The 19422-nt window shown below is 46.0% G+C and overlaps 1 protein-coding gene across 1 annotated transcript in view; it reads right to left on the reverse strand.

The window, feature by feature from the left end:
• The window catches only part of LOC147747979 (guanylyl cyclase C-like), a 501196-nt gene that overhangs the window by 369291 nt on the left and 112483 nt on the right, over positions 1 to 19422 (reverse strand). The window contains exon 6 of the mRNA XM_086957493.1: positions 15690 to 15786. Within this exon, the coding sequence (XP_086813619.1) occupies positions 15690 to 15786 (97 nt within the window). The remainder of the gene's footprint in view (positions 1 to 15689; positions 15787 to 19422) is intronic.

Genomic DNA, 19422 nt, shown 5'->3' on the forward strand with positions numbered 1-19422 from the left:
GGTCTGTACTAGCTTGTCTGCAGCATGCTTCCATGCTGGTGGTACTATAGCTGTAGTTGGCTAGAGTTTGCGGAGGTGTCAGAGAGGTGGCCCAATAGCATGCCTAATAGAGTCATAATCTAAGGAAGGCACATGTCTTTTGGAGAGCAAATTCTACAAGCTTGTGAAGTGAAAACAGTGTCCTCCAAGGTAATCAGGGGGTACTCCCCTAAAGGTGGACTAAGTTAGGTTGCCATCAGTACCTACCCAGAAGCAGGGGATGAGGGTACCAAAGATCTGGCATCAATCTTTATTATTTTATTATGGAAAAAGTTTGCAAGCTTGTTGCAACAGTCCTGGGGTGGTAGGATTCACTGATTTCAGGCCTCAGAGCGAAAGGATTTGCTCACAATATCAAACAAATCTCCTGCCCCATTATTAGAAGAATCTATTCTAATGGGCAAATGGGAGTCGCGGATTGAGCAAAGCTGTTTGTGGTATTTTTTTTGCGCTAGTTTAAAATCCATTTTGTCCTGCAGGAGATTTTTGTGTCTCCAAATCCGCTTGAGTGCCTTTTATTTCTTTTTTTCCTGAGAGGGGAAGCCTCTGAATGCCAAAGGGTGGAAGCTCAATGGTGTTGCTTGCGCGAACAGAAAAAGGAGACTATCTGATCGAGTGCCTCAGCTATCCATCTATGAAAATTGATGATTCGCATCACTGAATCAGAGACATCATCATAATCATCAACTTTATTCGATCAGTTTGCATACCAATCATAAAAGTTCAAATAACAAAATAAGGTATTAGATCAATAGGAACAGCTTTTACAAGAATAAAATCAACTTTATAAGACAAAAGGTAAAAGGAAATTATTCATTATAAACAGGTGTGCAAGTTCCGAGTCTCTAGAAAATACGTTAAAACGAACGGATAAAACAATCATAGTAATTCATTTTGGTCACGACTGCATTTTCCTTGTCTTTAGAGAAAGGCATAAAAACTTAACCACACAGTAACAGACCAGATGATCAGGCAACATTCTTAGGAAAAACAGACCCAGTCAAGATTGTTTAAATTTATACTTGCGCATGATTGGAAGTAAAAGAGAATTCCGGTGCTCAATATAATATTTACAAAAGAAGAATATGTACAAATAAGATTGCAGGGAGACACCACCGCAGGTTCAACAAGATAGGGCTTGGTGAGAAAATGTATTTGATGGGTAGCCCAGCATACAGGGGATAAGATTTAATCCAAACTGTGTTAAAATGAATCTGTGACGTGGATTTTTCACCATTGACAGATAAGCTGATTGTCCCACTGTACAGTGCGGGCCATCAAGATGTGCTTGAACCGTATATTTGCTACTATTGGTTTTGAGCCTATTTTTACCCATGAGGGGTCAGAAACAAGTTTTTATATTTTTTTCGATATACTCAAGCAATTACTATTTCATATAAGGTTCCCAATCCCAGATCAAATAAAATCTTCTTTATATATTTTTTTTTTATTTCAAATCTTTATTTCGATCAATTGATCATAAAAGATGTACAATATAACACATCAATTTAAATTCCAAAAGTATCGATATATCATTTAGTATTAAATACACAAGTTAAAAGATGTTAAAACAAGAAGGAGAGTGGACCAGAGGGAAAAGTTTTTCATTAGTCTCCTGCCATCTTTATGTAGCGGGTCCGAACATGCCACATTGCAGTTACAAATTTAGCTAGTGCAAACACAGTTGGCGGTGATAAGTTTGTCTTTAGAACTCTAAATGAAGGTGTGAAAGTTCTAAATCCCAGGTTTTTGAGGAGGGGGACGAGCCAGAATTTCCTGCTTTTTGATAGGCTCGGCAGAAGAAAATGACATGTATTTTATTCTCCTTGGTGTGGGCACATGCGGGACACATCTCTGTTGAGGACCGACCAGACCATGCTTGGGTAAAAGACATTAAAGGAAGAGTCCCATACCTCCATTGCAGGAATAATTTTCTTGTTAAAACAGGGGTCATACCGTCCAGAACACTTTCAAGTTTGTATGAGTCCTTGGTTGTAATAAAACTGTGTGTCAATGATCCCTCTCGTGTACTGTCCAGGGCCCGGAGAAGCATCTTGTGATAGTATGCTCTGGAGAGCACTTTCCTTGGGATCCTGGTACTTGTGCTTTCCGAGTGTGACCACAGTTCTGGTAATCCAAGGGTCTCACAAGATCTCTTAATGTAATTTAGCCAAGGAATCTTGGTAGCATTGGGTAGGGATAGGAATTCCTTTAACTCAGTTCTATACCAGGTCAGATCTTGGCTACTCCAGAGGCGACGCCAGAATGTTAAAGGTTTGAGCCCTAATTCCTCCTTAATGGGCCTCAAACTCAGGTCCAGTCTCAGGGGCAGGAGTGGGGTACTTGGTGGGAGAGCGGTCAACTGCCTTAAAAATTTATTTTCTGTAATCAGCAGATTGGACGAAGTGATATGTCCCCATATCTCTCCCCCGTAAGTTACTCCCCCCGCGCCTGGGCTTTATATATTTGGATGGCAGGACTCAGGGGGCAGTATGTTGACTTAGTCGCAATTCTCGTAATGCCACCCGCCCTCTGGACCAACTTCATATTCGCTCTGATGAGCCCCCCATGTGAGGTTTTGATTCAGAGTTTTCCCCAAATACTCTATTGTGTGGACCCTTTCTAATCGTACTGCACCAAGCATGGGATTTGGCCGCTTGGAGGACTTGGGATTTAGGATCATAAATTTCGTTTTCTGCGGGTTAATTTCTAGACCCTATTTGTGCAGAACTCCAGAAGCCGTCAAGTACCCTCTGGATTCCCATCGGGGATTTAGACAGCAGCAGGGTGTCATCTGCAAACATGATTGCAGGCACCCTGCTGCCAGTCAATTTTGGGGCATCAGTGTTGGTGATCCCGGTCAGGTGTGCGATTACCCCTTTCACAAAGAGGCAGAACACGGTCGGTGCAAGCACGCAGCCCTGTCTCACCCCTCTGAGAACGGGGAATCTTTCTGTTAGATGGCCACTTCTTCCGCACCTGACCCTTGCGAAGTTATTATGATGTAGTTTCATCAAGATTGCAAGGATGTCTTTCGGGATGCCTAGCTCTGCCATCACCTCCCACAGTTTTGACCTTGGCACTAAATCGAACGCGGCACGTAGGTCCACGAAAACCGTGTACAAGGTACCGCCCTCGATAAGTGCAGTCCTCCAGTACATGAGATTTAATCTAAATATTTGGTCAATTGTGGAGACCCCCTCCTAAATCCTGCCTGATATGGGCTAAGAGAATCTGTTTCCTCCAACCAGATCTGTAGCCGATCCAGTATTAGCCTACCGAAGAGCTTCTGTGAGACATCGATAAGGCTTATTGGGCAATAGTTGGCTGGAAGCAGAGGGGAACCCTTTTTAAATATTGGGACCACCTCTGCGCCCAGCCAAGTATCAGGGACCTCCATACCCTTGAGGACCGCATTAAATATCATCAGGAGATACAGGGCCCATATCCCCGGCTCCTGTTTAAAAAGGTCTCCTGGGATCCCGTCAAGCCCTGGTGCTTTTCCTCCCGCCAACCCCGCAATAGCAGCACAGACTTCTTTTTCCGTGAAGGGTTCACTCTCATAAATGCTCAGAATAGTGGAATTGAGAGTGCCCTGGGACGCCTCCTCCATTGCATATAAGGATTGGTAGTGCTCTTGCCAGACACCGCGTGCAATGTTGGGTTCAATTGCAGAGGGGAGATCTTCTGACCCATGGTTAACTAGCCGCCAAAATTTGCGAGAATCCTTGGTGGCTAGAGCACTTGACAGTTCCTCCCAGTGTTTTTGGTCCCATTCTGCCTTTGTGTTAGCCAACAATGACTTATAGGCCCGTCTCTTAGCTTGTATCATTTCCCGGAATCCACACGCCTTTATTGCAAGTAAGAGTTCTCGTTTTGAGTCTCTGCAGGTAGTATTGTACCAGGATTTTTTGTGTGTCCCCTTGGATTTACCTCCTCCTTTAACAAACAGGTCTAACTCCAGGCTATTTATTAGGTCCTAATGGGTTCGCCATAATTGCTCTCTGTTTTCTGCGTTGTCTAGTCCGTTAGCAAGAGCGAATGCCTTTTCTAGCACTGGCGTGATTCTGGCATAGAGCCTAGGTAATTTAACGCCGCAAATGGCGAGTTTCCCCCACCTAACTCGCCTTCTGCTGTTTTCCAGGAGTAGTCCTGTAATTGCATTCTCTTTGACCATTCCCGTGTCCTCGATGCCTGGCATGGCATATTCGAGTTCAAGGGCGTTATGGTCGCTGTCCTCTCTATCCAGAACCCTAAAATCAATAATTTGTGACCAACTTGACAATTGAACTAAAACATAGTCAAGTCTAGATTCGCTACCTAATTTATTAAAAGTGCATTTGCTTGGGTTGTCTGATTTTATGCGCCCATTGCATGCTCTTAGACCGTGGTTAAGAGTCAAAGCGGTTATCTGAAGTGCAAGGGGGGGCCAAGCTCTTGGTGGGGGTGCCACTGTGGCTGGTATCCTCCATCTCGAATCCTCCTCTAGGGAGGGTCCATCGAGAAGGCCAGGAAGTGGCTTATAATGCAAATTGAGATCCCCTGCCACCAGATAGGGCAGATCCCTTGGAATTTCACTTAGAAAAACCGAAAGTTCTTCAATTGTCTTCGATTCGCTAGATATGACAGCGGGTCTCGATAGACATTTATAACCATCAGTTTAGCGAGATTTGGCCATTCTAGTAGGACGGGTAATGTATCCTCTGAGTCAACAACTAAAGACCTAGCCTTACAACCTAGGTGCGAGGCAATCAAGGTTGCCAACCCTCCTGACGGTCGTCCCCTTCCCCCCCATTTAGCTTTTTTGATCTCTTTAGCAACAAGATTTACCATTGGGTTTTGTTGTGGTTCACCCTGTATGGCCCGTATATTGCTACCAATGCCATATGCATCTGGCGTGGAGTTTCCGGGGTCTTGAGAGTAGTTGGGTTTATTGGGAGCAGTTATTGATTTTATTCGAGGCTGAGTTTGTTCACAAAGGGAGGTTCTATCCTCACTATGGTCTATTACAGTGGTTCCCAAACTTTTTTGACCTGTGGCTCCCCTGACCTAATCGGCAGTTGGCCGTGGCTCCCCGCCATTTTTTTACTGGTGGGTGGGTGGTGTGTACCTCCTGATATCTTCTTTAAAGTATTTGGGACGCAATGAAGGTATTATATTGGTTGGAATGCTTGAATTATTAATCTCATCCACTGCCAATCACTTTGGCTGCATACCAATCCATCGTTTTTTCCCCAACAGAGTGCCTGGTCCCAAACCTTTATTTATGCCAGCTGCTGCTTTCAGTACCTTTTGGTACTGAGACCCGCTCTGAGAAACTGGAACATTGAGTTTGGTCTGTCGTATTTAGTATCCCCAGCCTTATTTTTACACTAAAAAGGTCTGTCCTTCCATCTGTGTGCCCATCTATATCCAAACATATTCAACCATTTGCACACCTATCCACCATATATCCTTCCGTCCATCATTTCACTCATCCATCCCTCCATCCACCCTTTCACTCATCCATCCATTATTCGTCTACCCACCCGTTCACCCCATCCATCTGTACAATCATCCATGCATCCACTCTTCCACCCAGCCATCCATTCACTTACTCATCCATCCACCCATTCACTTACTCATCCATTCACCCAGTCATTTATCCTTCCACCCATTCACCCTTTCAGTCATTCAACCTCCCTTTCTCTCTCATCCCCCTTTCACTTATCCATCCATCTACCCACCCATTTACTCATCCATTCATGAATCCATCCATTGATCCTATCACTCATCCATTCTTTCACTCATCCAACCATCCGTTCACTCATCCAGCCATCCGCTCTCTCATCCATCCACCCTTTCACTTCACTCATCTATCCATCCTTTTGTCCATCTACCCCCTTTCACTAACTCGTCAATCCTTACATCCACCCTTTCACTCGTCCATCCATTCACCATTTCACTTATCAATTCATCCATCCACCCATTCACTTGCCCATCATCTACCCTTTCATTCATCCACCCATCCATCCTTTCACACACCCATCCACCAATTCACTCGCCCATCAGCTGCCCTTTCACTCATCCATCCTTTCACACACCCATCCACACTTTTACCCATCCATCTACCCTTCCACCAATACATCTACCCTTCCACCCATACATCCATCTATTTACCTTTTCTCTCATCCATACTTCCATTCATTCACTCATCCATCCATCCATCCTTTCTTTCATTATCTATCCATTCCCCCTTTCATTCATGCATTCCTCCTTTCAGTAATCCATCCAGCCATTCAGACATTCCTTCACTTATTTACTCACCCACCTTTTCACATTATGAGCGGAGCCTTTGTTTGCAGAGTTGCAGGCAGAAGAGTCCCATCAAGAATGAACTAAAGCAAGGGGTGGGCTGGTGGAGAGTTCACTATGCCCCTGCACATAGGCAGACTGAAAACGTAGAAGTCATGCATGATGCACAGTGCCAGGATGTGAGGTTACTGTAACATGTTGTTGTTTCCAGGGCTTTAAGCGGTGTAGTAGAAAAACGGGGGGGTCTCTTCAAAGGGGGTGTTTGATGTAATTAAGAGCGCAGCTTAAAACACCTCGGCTAAAAATATGCGCTTAGCATAGTGTTCCGCCTCATTGGTATTATGTTGTCTCTGTCATTGCATCCAGATATATAATACAGCAAGTATCATTACACCTCAACAAGCCAGGACTATTGGCTTTGTCAATGGTTGCTAGTTCCTTAAAAAAAAAAGGAGCAACCATGGCTTTGTTGAATACAATATTGAAAAGACTTCAGTTCTAAAATGACAGGACAGTGAGAGAACGATAACCTGTTCTTTCAAACTTATGGCTTCTTTGAATGAAGTGTTTTCTAACGTACACTGAGGCAGGAGGAGGCCGCCACATGGTGTCAAACCCCCAGACTGCCCCATTGTCATTCAGTAAGTGGCAATCAGCGTCATACTGAATGACAATGGGCGGGAGGGGCTGCTCTCGTGCTCCTGGATGAGTGCGAAGCACCTCCAGCAGCAGGGGTGAGGCCTCTCACAGGGGAGCAGTGCTGCTCCCTGTGATGGCCAAAATTACAGATAAAAGGCCCGTGGAATTTACGGACGGAGATCACCCTAGTGTGCGCGGCGCCCCTGGCACCTCATTACGGCGCACCAGGGCGCCGCGGCGCACAGTTTGGGAACCACAGGTCTATTAGATGGGGGCAGTCCTCGACATTAGAGTCGGGCAGCCAGTCAACCATTTCGAGGCTGCTGTACCTGTTAGAAGTTGGAAGGTAGGCTGGATGGTGCATTCTATGTGGCCCTGGGACTCCTCTCAGTCTTCCACCCCATCCACCCCTCTTCCTGGTGTTAAATTCCCATCCTTCTTCGTCACCGTACATTGGTAAGCGTTCTGGCACCATACTTCTATAATAATGGGGCTCCCTCCTTCCTGCACTATTGCTCTCCCAATCTCCCAATAATTCCTGATGATACCCCCATCTAGGGTCCTCCGTTATATACATGCTAGATGGGTAGAATGATGAGAGAGGGAGAGACTGAATGAGGTTCCCTTGGTCATCAGGGGCCCAGCTGCAGATATAAGAGGCTGTCCTGGGTTCTCTGAAACTAACCACAACACAATCACCTCTGATTGTCTTTCTCAAATTGCCCACCCAGGCGACACGTCTCACCATAAGAACATCACTGGTGGTACCTTGCGGAAGGGGTCTGTATAGGGACAACCAGTTAATGACTTTGTTCTTTAGTGAGGCAGTCCTCTCTATGGCAGTAGGAGATAGTTCCGGTACACCCGCCAAAATCACTGTGTAAGGGGACGCCTCGGGCGGTAAATTCACAGACTTAGTTTTGTGAGGGTTATTTTGCAGATTTTCTAAAGGTCTTGTGTCGCTTTGTCTTTTATCAGAGGGATTGGCGTTGTCTATAGGTTTTATAGGTTTGTCTGAGGGTGGGGGTACCTGTGTCGGAGTTTTTATAGGTGGTGTAGTTGTATTTGCAACAGCCAAGGGTTGCAGGGTCTTATTTTGGTTAGGTTTATGTTGTATTTGGTTAGAGATGCTTGGACCAGTTTTCTTCGCTAAAGTCAAGGGGTCAGAGCTATTTTTGAGCTTTTGGTTTGGCCCCATTTCGCTCCCTTTATTTCTGTTTTAAGACTATCTGCCAGCTGGACTGTAGATATTTCTATGTTAACCAGCCTGGCTTCCATTTTTATCAGCCAGGCTTCAAGGGGGCTTAAGAGTGACCTGAGCAATGCTCCTATATCTGCTAATGTGATATCCTCATTGGAAGATTCTATAGAGATGTTAACAGGATAGGAGGGTGTATCTGCGGGTACGATGACAATGGGTTGAGCCTCCCCCCCCAATATTAGATGATTGCCCCAGACTTCTGCCGCCCAAGCTAGCATCGTCCTTAGCAGAGTTGGGTTTAGATGTTTTTGGCTTGGTCCCTCCCTTAGTCTGCCCCCCTTTCTTCCTTTTTTGTATGGCTCCCTCCCTTGCTCCCCTTAGGGGGTCAGTGGAGTTCTCGCTAATACTAGCTGTGTCCAGGTCCTTATTAGAAATTGGGAGTGGGGCAGATGGTATTTGGGCTGTTGGTAGAGTCATGCGGCTCATGTCCTCAAGGTCATTTAAGGCCTCCATGGTAAAATCAGCATTAACAACTCACTGATTTACCGCTGAGCCCTCCTGGTTGGAAATGTGGAGATCTGGCCTTCCTTCAGGGGTTTTCGCCAGAGCCATAGGACCCATTGATGATCTCCGTACCCAGTCGATGGGAGATACGTCTTTCGAGTACACTGATTTCATCTATCAATAAAGAACCAGCTTTAACAAAGTAGTTGTCGATAGTACCTTTGGCGGTTCCAGCCCCAGTCTGGCGGATTTGCTTCTTGTTTCCCTGGTACTCATCTCTGTGGTTCAGAGGCGCAGGTCAGTTGGAAGCGTGGTGATGGAATAATCCCAACCAGGGGGGGTGGCCCAATCCCGGTCTCTCCGGTCCTCGAACGGCCTCAAACGGCCCGCCCTATGCCGGGCTTTGCTCCGCGCTTCGTACCGCGCGGGTCCCGCATGCACGGGTGTTGGTCTGTATATAACCGTGTGCACTGTGGGTGTGGCTTCCGGGGAGAGCGGGCCAGGTGTCGCCAATTGGCCTCGCAGGGACTCCTGGTCAATGGAGTCCCTGCAGTTGCGCTCGCAGCCCCGTTAAGCCTCCACAGCCCACACCGACTTCCCTCTTGAAGCGGGACCCGCAGAGCGGGTCCGGCGAACAGTGGCAGCAGGATCCAGGAAGCAATAAGGTCAGTGCAGGTCAAGTAACCCTTGCTCCGGTTACTGTAAGCAAAGGACAGGCGAATCCCACCAGTTCAGCAGAGGAGGGCAGCTTTTCTCGGGTCCGGTGCACTGTGGGCGTGGCTTCCGGGGAGAGCGGGCCAGGTGTCCCCAATTGGCCTCGCAGGGACTCCTGGTCAATGGAGTCCCTGCAGTTGCGCTCGCAGCCCCGTTAAGCCTCCACAGCCCACACCGACTTCCCTCTTGAAGCAGGACTCGCAGAGCGGGTCCGGCGAACAGTGGCAGCAGGATCTAGGAAGCAATAAGGTCAGTGCAGGTCAAGTAACCCTTGCTCCGGTTACTGTAAGCAAAGGACAGGCGAATCCCACCAGTTCAGCAGAGGATGGCAGCTTTTCTCGGGTCCGGTGCACTGTGGGCGTGGCTTCCGGGGAGAGCGGGCCAGGTGCCGCCAATTGGCCTCGCAGGGACTCCTGGTCAATGGAGTCCCTGCAGTTGCACTCGCAGCCCCGTTAAGCCTCCACAGCCCACACCGACTTCCCTCTTGAAGCGGGACCCGCGGAGCGGGTCCGGCGAACAGTGGCAGCAGGATCCAGGAAGCAATAAGGTCAGTGCAGGTCAAGTAACCCTTGCTCCGGTTACTGTAAGCAAAGGACAGGCGAATCCCACCAGTTCAGCAGAGGAGGGCAGCTTTTCTCGGGTCCGGTGCACTGTGGGCGTGGCTTCCGGGGAGAGCGGGCCAGGTGTCGCCAATCGGCCTCGCAGGGACTCCTGGTCAATGGAGTCCCTGCAGTTGCGCTCGCAGCCCCTTTAAGCCTCCACAGCCCACACCGACTTCCCTCTTGAAGCGGGACCCGCGGAGCGGGTCCGGCGAACAGTGGCTGCAGGATCCAGGAAGCAATAAGGTCAGTGCAGGTCAAGTAACCCTTGCTCCGGTTACTGTAAGCAAAGAACAGGCGAATCCCACCAGTTCAGCAGAGGAGGGCAGCTTTTCTCGGGTCCGGTGCACTGTGGGCGTGGCTTCCGGGGAGAGCGGGCCAGGTGTCGCCAATTGGCCTCGCAGGGACTCCTGGTCAATGGAGTCCCTGCAGTTGCGCTCGCAGCCCTGTTAAGCCTCAACAGCCCACACAACTTCCCTCTTGAAGCGGGACCCGCGGAGTGGGTCCGGCAAACAGTGGCAGCAGGATCCAGGAAGCAATAAGGTCAGTGCAGGTCAAGTAACCCTTGCTCCGGTTACTGTAAGCAAAGGACAGGCGAATCCCACCAGTTCAGCAGAGGAGGGCAGCTTTTCTCGGGTCCGGTGCACTGTGGACGTGGCTTCCGGGGAGAGCGGGCCAGGTGTCGCCAATTGGCCTCGCAGGGACTCCTGGTCAATGGAGTCCCTGCAGTTGCGCTCGCAGCCCCGTTAAGCCTCCACAGCCCACACCGACTTCCCTCTTGAAGCGGGACCCGCGGAGCGGGTCCGGGGAACAGTGGCAGCAGGATCCAGTGGATCCAGTGGCAGCAGGATCCAGGAAGCAATAAGGTCAGTGCAGGTCAAGTAACCCTAGCTCCGGTTACTGTAAGCAAAGGACAGGCGAATCTTTATATACATGATCCAAGGGATCCTCTGTACATGTTCTCATGTAAAGCAATCAATGATGAACTGCTTTGTCAAGTTAGCGGATTCCCTTCGCCATATAGAATGCTACAAGAGGATTGGCGCCATTCCTGTCTGATCAGATATGCAGGCGACATCCAGTTCAAGGTGGCAGTTAAAATTTGAACAACTATGCGAGAGACCCACCGTTTTTTTCCAGAAGGCATCTTCTGTCCTTTGTCTTCCGGCTGCATAAGAGGCTACCGAAGAGGATTTTGCCTGGTATCATTTTTTTTACAATACCAATCTGTTTCGATCCTAGTTTTTTTGTAAAAGAAAGTATTGCTTTGTTACTTTTTTCAAGCATCAGCCCTCTGTTATTCACCATTGGGGACCATGTGGCCACCCTGTCAAATTTCACCCCTAGATAAGAGAACGTGGCTGTCTGTGCAATTTTTCGCCCCGTAATATGAAAGGTTCAGGCTTTCTTAGGTTTAGAACCTGTCACTAAAATAAAAGACTTAGCTTCACTGGTTTTAAGGTCCAATTTTTCCATACAAAGAACATATGATTCTATCCGCTTCTGGAGTGCTATGCCTGTTTGTGTGATTAAAACCGCATCATCAGCATAAAGGATTATTGGAATGCAGACTTTATTCATAGAGGGAACATCCAAAGTCAAGGCCAAAAGGGAAACAGGAAAGGGGCGAGGACACACCCCTGACGTACGCCCCTAGTAATAGGAAACCATCCTGTACACTCTCCCTGCCTTCCATATCAGATTCAAGCTGCAGCCTTCGAATATAACTGTCTAATGAAGGAGATGATTACCTCATCGACGCCCATCTCCCTCATATTCCTCCATAGATGACAATGGGCAATGCTATCAATGGCTGTAGATAGGTCCATGAAAGCCAGGAAGAGGTTGCCTTGCTGTGCATGGGTGTAATTAGCAACAAGCAGGCCCAGGTTTAAGCATTTATCCTGGGTACCTTTACCCTTCCTGAAGCCATATTGAGACGGAATCAGGACCTTGTTTACAGCCTATTTAGTAGTACTCTGCCCATGAGTTTGGCAGTACTGTCCAGCAGCGAAATGGGCCTATAGTTTTTTGGGTTGGATTTATTGGCCTTTTTAAAAATAGGTATTAAAATGGACTTCTGGCATGACTCCGGTGTCCCAGTAATCGCTATCGCATTAAAAACATTCGTGAGAAATGGGCCCCAAAGTTCAGGGTTTTCAATAAAGAGATCAATCGGGGTTTCATCCAGTCCCGGAACCTTGTTACTACCACACTGGGAAAGGGCGCCTTTAATCTAAGTTAAAGGCAAGTAGAGGGTTGGTGATAAGTGTTGTATTTTTTTTTGGGGTGGGGGGGGGGTAATAGAATTCCTTGTGTCTTTGCTTCAAATATTTTTGTAAAATGAACCACCCAGTATCCCTCATCCACACAACTGTCCAGATTGGGATCCATTGGTGGCTTAAGGAATGGGGCATTAATTACTGCCCAAAAATCCCTAGAGATCTTTGAGACAGAGGTGTGATATGATTGTTCCCACGATTCTTTCCTTAATATATTCAGGCTGTTCTTTCTTGCTATTTTATATTGGTGTTGAGCAAACTTAACCTCTACCGCATCTCTTGGATCCCTCGTCAGGCACTGATTTAGAATTGCTAACGACTTTGTGCAGTGTTGGTCGAACCAACCCTGTGCCTTTCTGTTTGCTCTCTGCCAGTTTTTGTTAGATTGTTTCCAACCTCTTCCAGGATCATCTCAAAAGCTGCTTCCACTCAAGCAGGCTCACTATGCATATTAAGGCAGGTCATAATTTCATTTTGCTTAATTGCTACAACTGTGGGGATCAACTCTTCTTTATTAATTTTCCCCCACTTCATGATGATCCCATTTGTCCTCGCTTTAGTGAGGGTTACTTGTATAGTCTGTTTGGCAGCAATCCCTTCCTAGAACCATTGGCATGATATGTTGGCATGATCACGAACCCCCCAAAAATTGTTTTAATATCTCGAAAGGTACATTTTAAAGATGCTGACACTATTTAAAAATCAATGGTAGAGCCATTGGAGGTAGAGCCAAAGGTTTTTTGGAGATGGCCTGTGATATCAGAAAAAGGATTCATGATCTCTAGATCCCTGGTGATAATGAATCTATTAAGTGTGTCACCATAGTGATTGTGTGAAAAATGGGAAGTACTGTCTCCGGTCTCATCCGCTAAACCACATATCATGTTTGATGAAAGATACCAGCTATGTACATTAAAATCACCCACCCATAAAACACTTGGGACATTCTTGTGGTTGTTAAGGTATTACATTTTCGTTCAAGTACATCCACAATCTTATGCATCGCACACCCAAAATTATTGTTAAAATAATTTATACCAAGTACAGTGCTACCGCCTGGACCTTTAAGATTCAATATGTTATAATATGGAGAGTCATTGTGGGAAGATAGTACTTCAAATTTTAGATTGTTTTTATAAGTGTCAGTATGCCGTCCCTTGCTTGGCCCGCATTTGATGCAATAGCTAGAGTGTAGAATGAGTGGTAACCGTTTAAATAAATGGGACCTCTTTTCCAAGTTTCTTGAAGGAAAATAAGATCAATGGAAGTGATATACTTGTTCCATTCCTCGTCTGTCAATTTCTGGCCAAGACCTGCAATGTTCCATGTAATGGTTGAAAGTCAGTCATCACTCCTCGGAGTCATTAAAGATCTCAATCTTATTAAGTGCCTCTGGAAAGTTCAAATCCACTTTAGACCAAAAACCGTAGAGTCGACTTGGTTGTGGGAGCGGGTTTCCTGAAGGAATCTAACCGCACTAAAAAAGAATGACGGAATGATCCAACCAGTGAAAAGGAGAGGGAGAGTAACATTTTAAGGATATTAAATTGGTAAAGATATGGTCCAGCAAAGGGCCCACGTTGAGTAGGAGGATGAATGATCAGCTCTTGTCTGATGACATAAACAAAGTCTCTAAAAAAGACTTGATTTACGAATTTTTAAGGTGTATATTAATATCTGTTAAAATGGTATGGTTGGCATATTGAGGGGCTAAAGGGGTTGTTCAGGAAATAACATTTTCCAAGGGTCCTGGTGGAGGGTAAATGAGCAGCCCAGAAAATGAGGATTTGTTAAGATTAAGTGAAAACATTAAGACATCTGTTGGGGCCAAGTCTAGAATAGCAATAGTCATACAGGTGATTTGACTGGAGTTGATGATGGCTATGCCCCCACTCTAGACATACTAGACCTATTAACAGGATTGGTTGCGACAGCTTGCTGGAACAGCCTGCAAGAGTGCTATTTGATAGCAAGTTATTGTCCATTCCACACACAAGAGTGGTTTACAGTGTACGTTTTCCCGCCATCTACAGTTGCTTAAAAGGGGATTCTACCATTGATTTAGTGCTCTCAAAAAATTAAATACCTTCAACCAATTCCTTTAACAGTGCATTCAATGGCCTCTCCAAAGTACCTCTCTCAATACTATGCAACCCACTAAACAAAATAAAATGCTAGCAAGCAGGCCCTGAAATACTGCCATTGGCATTCTGTAAAAAAACATCGACTTTTAAAGCTCTCTCTCTTGTACGCATGGATGTCAATAGCTGTTTATCGAAAATCGGATTGTCTTCCGGAATCAGTAGATGAAGTGGGCTTCCTTCATCTTTACAGGTGGTTTACTGGTTCCCACCACCAGAGTCCTGTTTTTGCATTATTTTTCTCTTATATGTCTCCTACTGCAAAGCACTGAGAGGCTCCTGTATACTGGTTATGAGAGCTTTACAAACCCCCAAATAAAATAAATGAAATATAAACTGCTTCCAAGGTGGACAGAGAAGCCACACAAATAACTTTGGTATGGTGCTCCTCATGTGAATAATTGTATCACTGCAAACCCAGAGAAGTCAGTGTGCCAAATTAATTACTGTACTGTTAAATATTAACCCCTTCGCTGCGGCGGCTATTCTGCCGCAGCGCTAAGGGGGTAGGGCGGCCGCGCGGCGGTCACGTGCTTGTGACAGAACCGCTCCGTCACGGCACGCGGGTGAGCTGTGCTTGTGACGGAACGGTTCCGTCACGAACGCGCCCGCTCAATGGAACGCGCCGTGCAGGCGCGAAATCAGCACCGCGCAGGCGCGCCGAGCGGGCCGTGACGGAACCGTTCCGTCACAAGCACAGCTCACCCGTGGCTTGTGACGGAGCGGTTCCGTCACAAGCACACAAGGGGTTAAAGTGAACACAAGTCTTACACTTTCTATAAAGTCCTACCATAACATAACATTCACATTTGTGTGTATCATTTAAGTATTATTGTTATCTGCAGCACACATAGAAAGAGGAAAAAGCCACAGGGGATTGTTTTTGTGCAGGAAGGTGTCCCTTCCTGCACAAGAACAATCCTGCTTACACTGCAGGCACCCTTGCACCTACATTTGCTCTATGCAGCACATTCTGCACTAGCGCTGGGAAAAGACAGGAATGCGTAGTATTATGTTAAATACGGCACAGCCCTGCCCTTTCTGTGTCACGTAGTGCAACACAGCAAGGTGTCTTGTATCCATTTTTGGAGTTAGTGGAATAAGAGCAAAGAGGTTATCATTTAAGGGTAAAGTTTTCAAATGTAACTAATTGTGTCTGCCGCTTATTGATGAATGGAGAACCTGCAGATAAGTAGATAATAATATTTCAGCAGAGGAAACCTTTGTTAATCATAAATGAAATAAGAATGCAGAAAAAAACAAATCGATGACTTACTTAAAAATATCAATCAGAATGATGACAATTTCTGAAGAAACTTTGTTTACTTCCAAGATATTTCTGAGATTCTCAGGGTTTCCACACAAGAGTATCACTGGGGAGAAACAAGAAAACATGTAACATACAGGTTGGGGAGAATAGAAAGAAGAGTGGTAACACCCAACTCAGGATGTTGCACAGGCGCTAGAAATCAAAGACAGTGACATGAAGAAAGAATACAAAGCTGACTGTGACAATCCTATACGTCCACCATCCTACTTTAGGATGGCGGCCACGTAATTGGGTACTCCGTTCCCGGATGTATGATGTTAGCACGCCACTTTTACCACGCATACCATTACCACGCATTTTTTACAATGCGATACCTTTACAACGCATAGTGCTTTGGGTGCTGGATAGTGAATAGTTTAATTTACTATTCCAACACCAGTCCCCGTGGACACTAGGGAAGGTTATTGGATAGTAAATTAACCTATTCACTATCCATTCCCTATGTCAGATCGCCCCAAAGCGCTATGCGTTGTAATGGCATGCGTTGTAAAAGATGCGTGGTAATGGTAGTGCATTGTAAAAAATGCGTGCTAAAGGTTGTATACCTCCGTTCCCATGTATTCTCCCTGCCAGGTACAATTGTGTTTGTAAATTACAAGAGACAGGGCCAATAAACGTAATGCGACAGTATGTACACAAACACACCATTTGCATGTCTGACACTACTCGTGACAGAGCCTGCACAAACACAGAATCTACATATTTGACACTACTAGTAACAGAACCTACAGAGACACAACATTTAAGTATCTGACAACACTATTGTTATTGTTATTGTTATTGTTATTTTTGATTTATAGCGCGCTCAATCACCTACAGGCCTCTAAGCGCTCGGGAATCGATGGTAAAACAACAACTTTGAACAATACAGAAAGGCATCCACTAGCCTAAGTGGCTCACAAGGACCTCCTAAACAGCAACGTTTTCAACCCCCTTCTAAAGCGCAGGAGGTTCTCTTCCCTGCGCAGTGGCTCAGGTAGTGTGTTCCATAGCTGAGGAACCAGCACCGAAAAGGCTCTTCCGCCCTTGGTGGCAAGTTTGTACCGAGGGCAAACCAATAGTTGAATTCACATAAAGAACAGTTAAAAACAACTTGTTTTTAACCGTTCTTTATGTGAATTGACACATTTTTTAACCCTTTTGTATGGCACACTAATTTTGTATTTATTAATGTATTTGATGTAATAAATTGTACAATTTCCATATCGATTTTTTTTTTATTGTACTTATTTTTGAAATATGGTTGCTGATTTGTTGATATTTTGAGTTATGAGTGTACATATAAAATAGGTTTTTCCCTTTGGAAAACTTTGGGACTTCTTTCCTCTTCGATGACTTAGGGATATCTGTGCATAAAGCAGCACACATAGAAGTTGCAAATCGCCATTACAGATTGTTTATGTCCCTTCCTGCAGGAAGGGACACCTTCCTGCACATGAACAGTCATTTCCCACAATGCAGGAACCCTTGCACTATGGTTCTAGGGTACCTGTGTTGTTGCTAGGCAGCTAAATTTAGCACCAGCGCAGTGGGAACCACAGGTGTGCGCCACATTCTTGTGAATATGATGCGTTTCTGCGTTTTCAGAATGTCAGAGTGCAGCATTTTTAACTTAATGCCGCGCTCTGCCATTCTTTTGTAAATATGCCCCTCAGAATTCACCAGCCAGTATGGAAGTATACGTACAACCTGACCTCGTGAGCAAAGTCGCTACCTAGGAAGGCACTTTGGCAAATATTTGAAGAGCTGTCATCACACCAAAATCTAGAACTGGAAGTTGAAAGTGCTGGGACCCCACAGTGACTTGGAGGTATCACCTGTGAGCAGACAGGATTGGCACATGAAGCTTGGTGCCATGGAGACCTAACCATTCCCCTGGCTCAGGAGCAGCATCTTGTACATCTATTGCCAAATGAAAGAGTCACAAAACTTAGGTGTAGGATGGGTCTGAGACCCCTGCTCTTTATGGGGCCAAGAACTAAAGAGGTCTTTGATAAACAGTGCAAGAACTTCCAGCTTCAAGGCATGTGCAGGAGAGGGCTTCTGGCAGAGGGAGGGGGTTATATGGTGGAGAGCAGAGAAAGGGAAGGGTATAACTGTTAAAGATAAACTGGAACTCATAGCACTTGACTGCGATCTTCTTCATATTCGCTGTAACGTAAAAGACCCTGCTCCCCAAAAGCGTTTGATAGAATTGGAGTACCCAAAGAGGTACTGAAGCATCAGATTCAGTGGAAGATGGAAAAGATTGGTAGGTGTTGCAATTTATGGAGTGTCCATTTCTTAGGTCCACCCGTAACATGTTAAGAGCAATATAGTTGCTTGGTGGTGCTTGAGCTAGCAGGGAAATGTGCAGTTGCAATGAGGATTGCCTTCTTGAGGAGCCCCAGAGACAACATTGCTGTTGGTGGAACTGCTTCACTGGGGAGGCCACACCAGCAAGCATACCTTATGAAGGCTGTTCTTAATACTCTCCAGGAAGGAGTCAGTCTTCTCGACAAAAAAGTGCCTTAAGAAGGAGGGGTCTGCCCATTAAGATAACCGCTGGGTATAGCTTCTGCAGATGCAGTTAAACACATGCCAATCAGGAGTTCGGCGGATGCAGCCTCACATGGATGGTCACAGATTTTGCAGATGTAGCCCCACATTGGCTGATCAGAAATTTGGAATATATAGTGCCACAAAGTAAGAAATGTGGCAGATGGTGCCCTCCATGGGCTGATTGGCAACACCCCATCACAGCAGTGACTAGGCCATAACAATCACATTGCAGTGAAGTCACGGTTTCCACCTGGAACAGTTGGGAGAGTCTCTCTCCACCAGTCCGCTTCTTCTGGGCAACCTACTGCCACTCCAGACGCCCTGGACTACGCTCCTTCCAGGACAGCCTTTTCCTGCAGCGTAGGCAAGCACCTTCCCTCTCTCATCACTTGGCAGGCTTCTACGCATCTCATGACAGGTACACAGCTTCTCCAGCAAGAGATCCAGATTTCAGGAAATGTCCTCCAACTTCTGGGAGATTGAATGCTAGGCAAACACTAGCCCAGATAGCACAGCAGCCCTATAGCTACTCCTTAGCAATAGAAGAATTTATACTTGGACGAAGTGGGGTTGTTGGGACCCTCTTTTATACACAATTGACAGACAGGTGATATGGATTCACTGTCTAAAACTCTAGAACTGGTTTAGCGTAGGTATTTTTCAAGTGTCCTTTCCAAGCTGTTGTCCAAACACAACGTTCGTATAGAGTAACGCTTGATACAGAAGGTGTGCCTCCACCTTGGAGCACCCACACCAGAGCCTTAATTAGTTGTGAGGTTTCTGCAACTCAAAAGGAGCAATCGGGGAAAAAAGGGCAGGCTTCACTCTGAAGGCTTTCTCACATTTCACAATGGAGACTGCAGATTCCATCACTCAACCAAAAAGCAGTGCTCAGGAGGTAATCAACAGCTACATGCTAACCGAAAGGCCTCATAGAATAACTAAAAAATAATCGCTGTTTCCGTCCCTTCACTTCATTGTCTAGATGTTCTTCCTGCAGACACAGGAATGCTGAAAATACACTTTCGCTATCTAGGAGCACAGTCCTCACTCCCTATCTTGTGCAAGGCCAGGCAGGGGCATCCAAAATGGATCCCACTTACCACCTTTATTCCTGCTCATTCAAGCACACCATGCA

The sequence above is a fragment of the Lissotriton vulgaris genome, chromosome 1_1, assembly GCF_964263255.1.
Source record: "Lissotriton vulgaris chromosome 1_1, aLisVul1.2, whole genome shotgun sequence".
Classification (NCBI taxonomy): Eukaryota; Metazoa; Chordata; class Amphibia; order Caudata; family Salamandridae; genus Lissotriton; species Lissotriton vulgaris.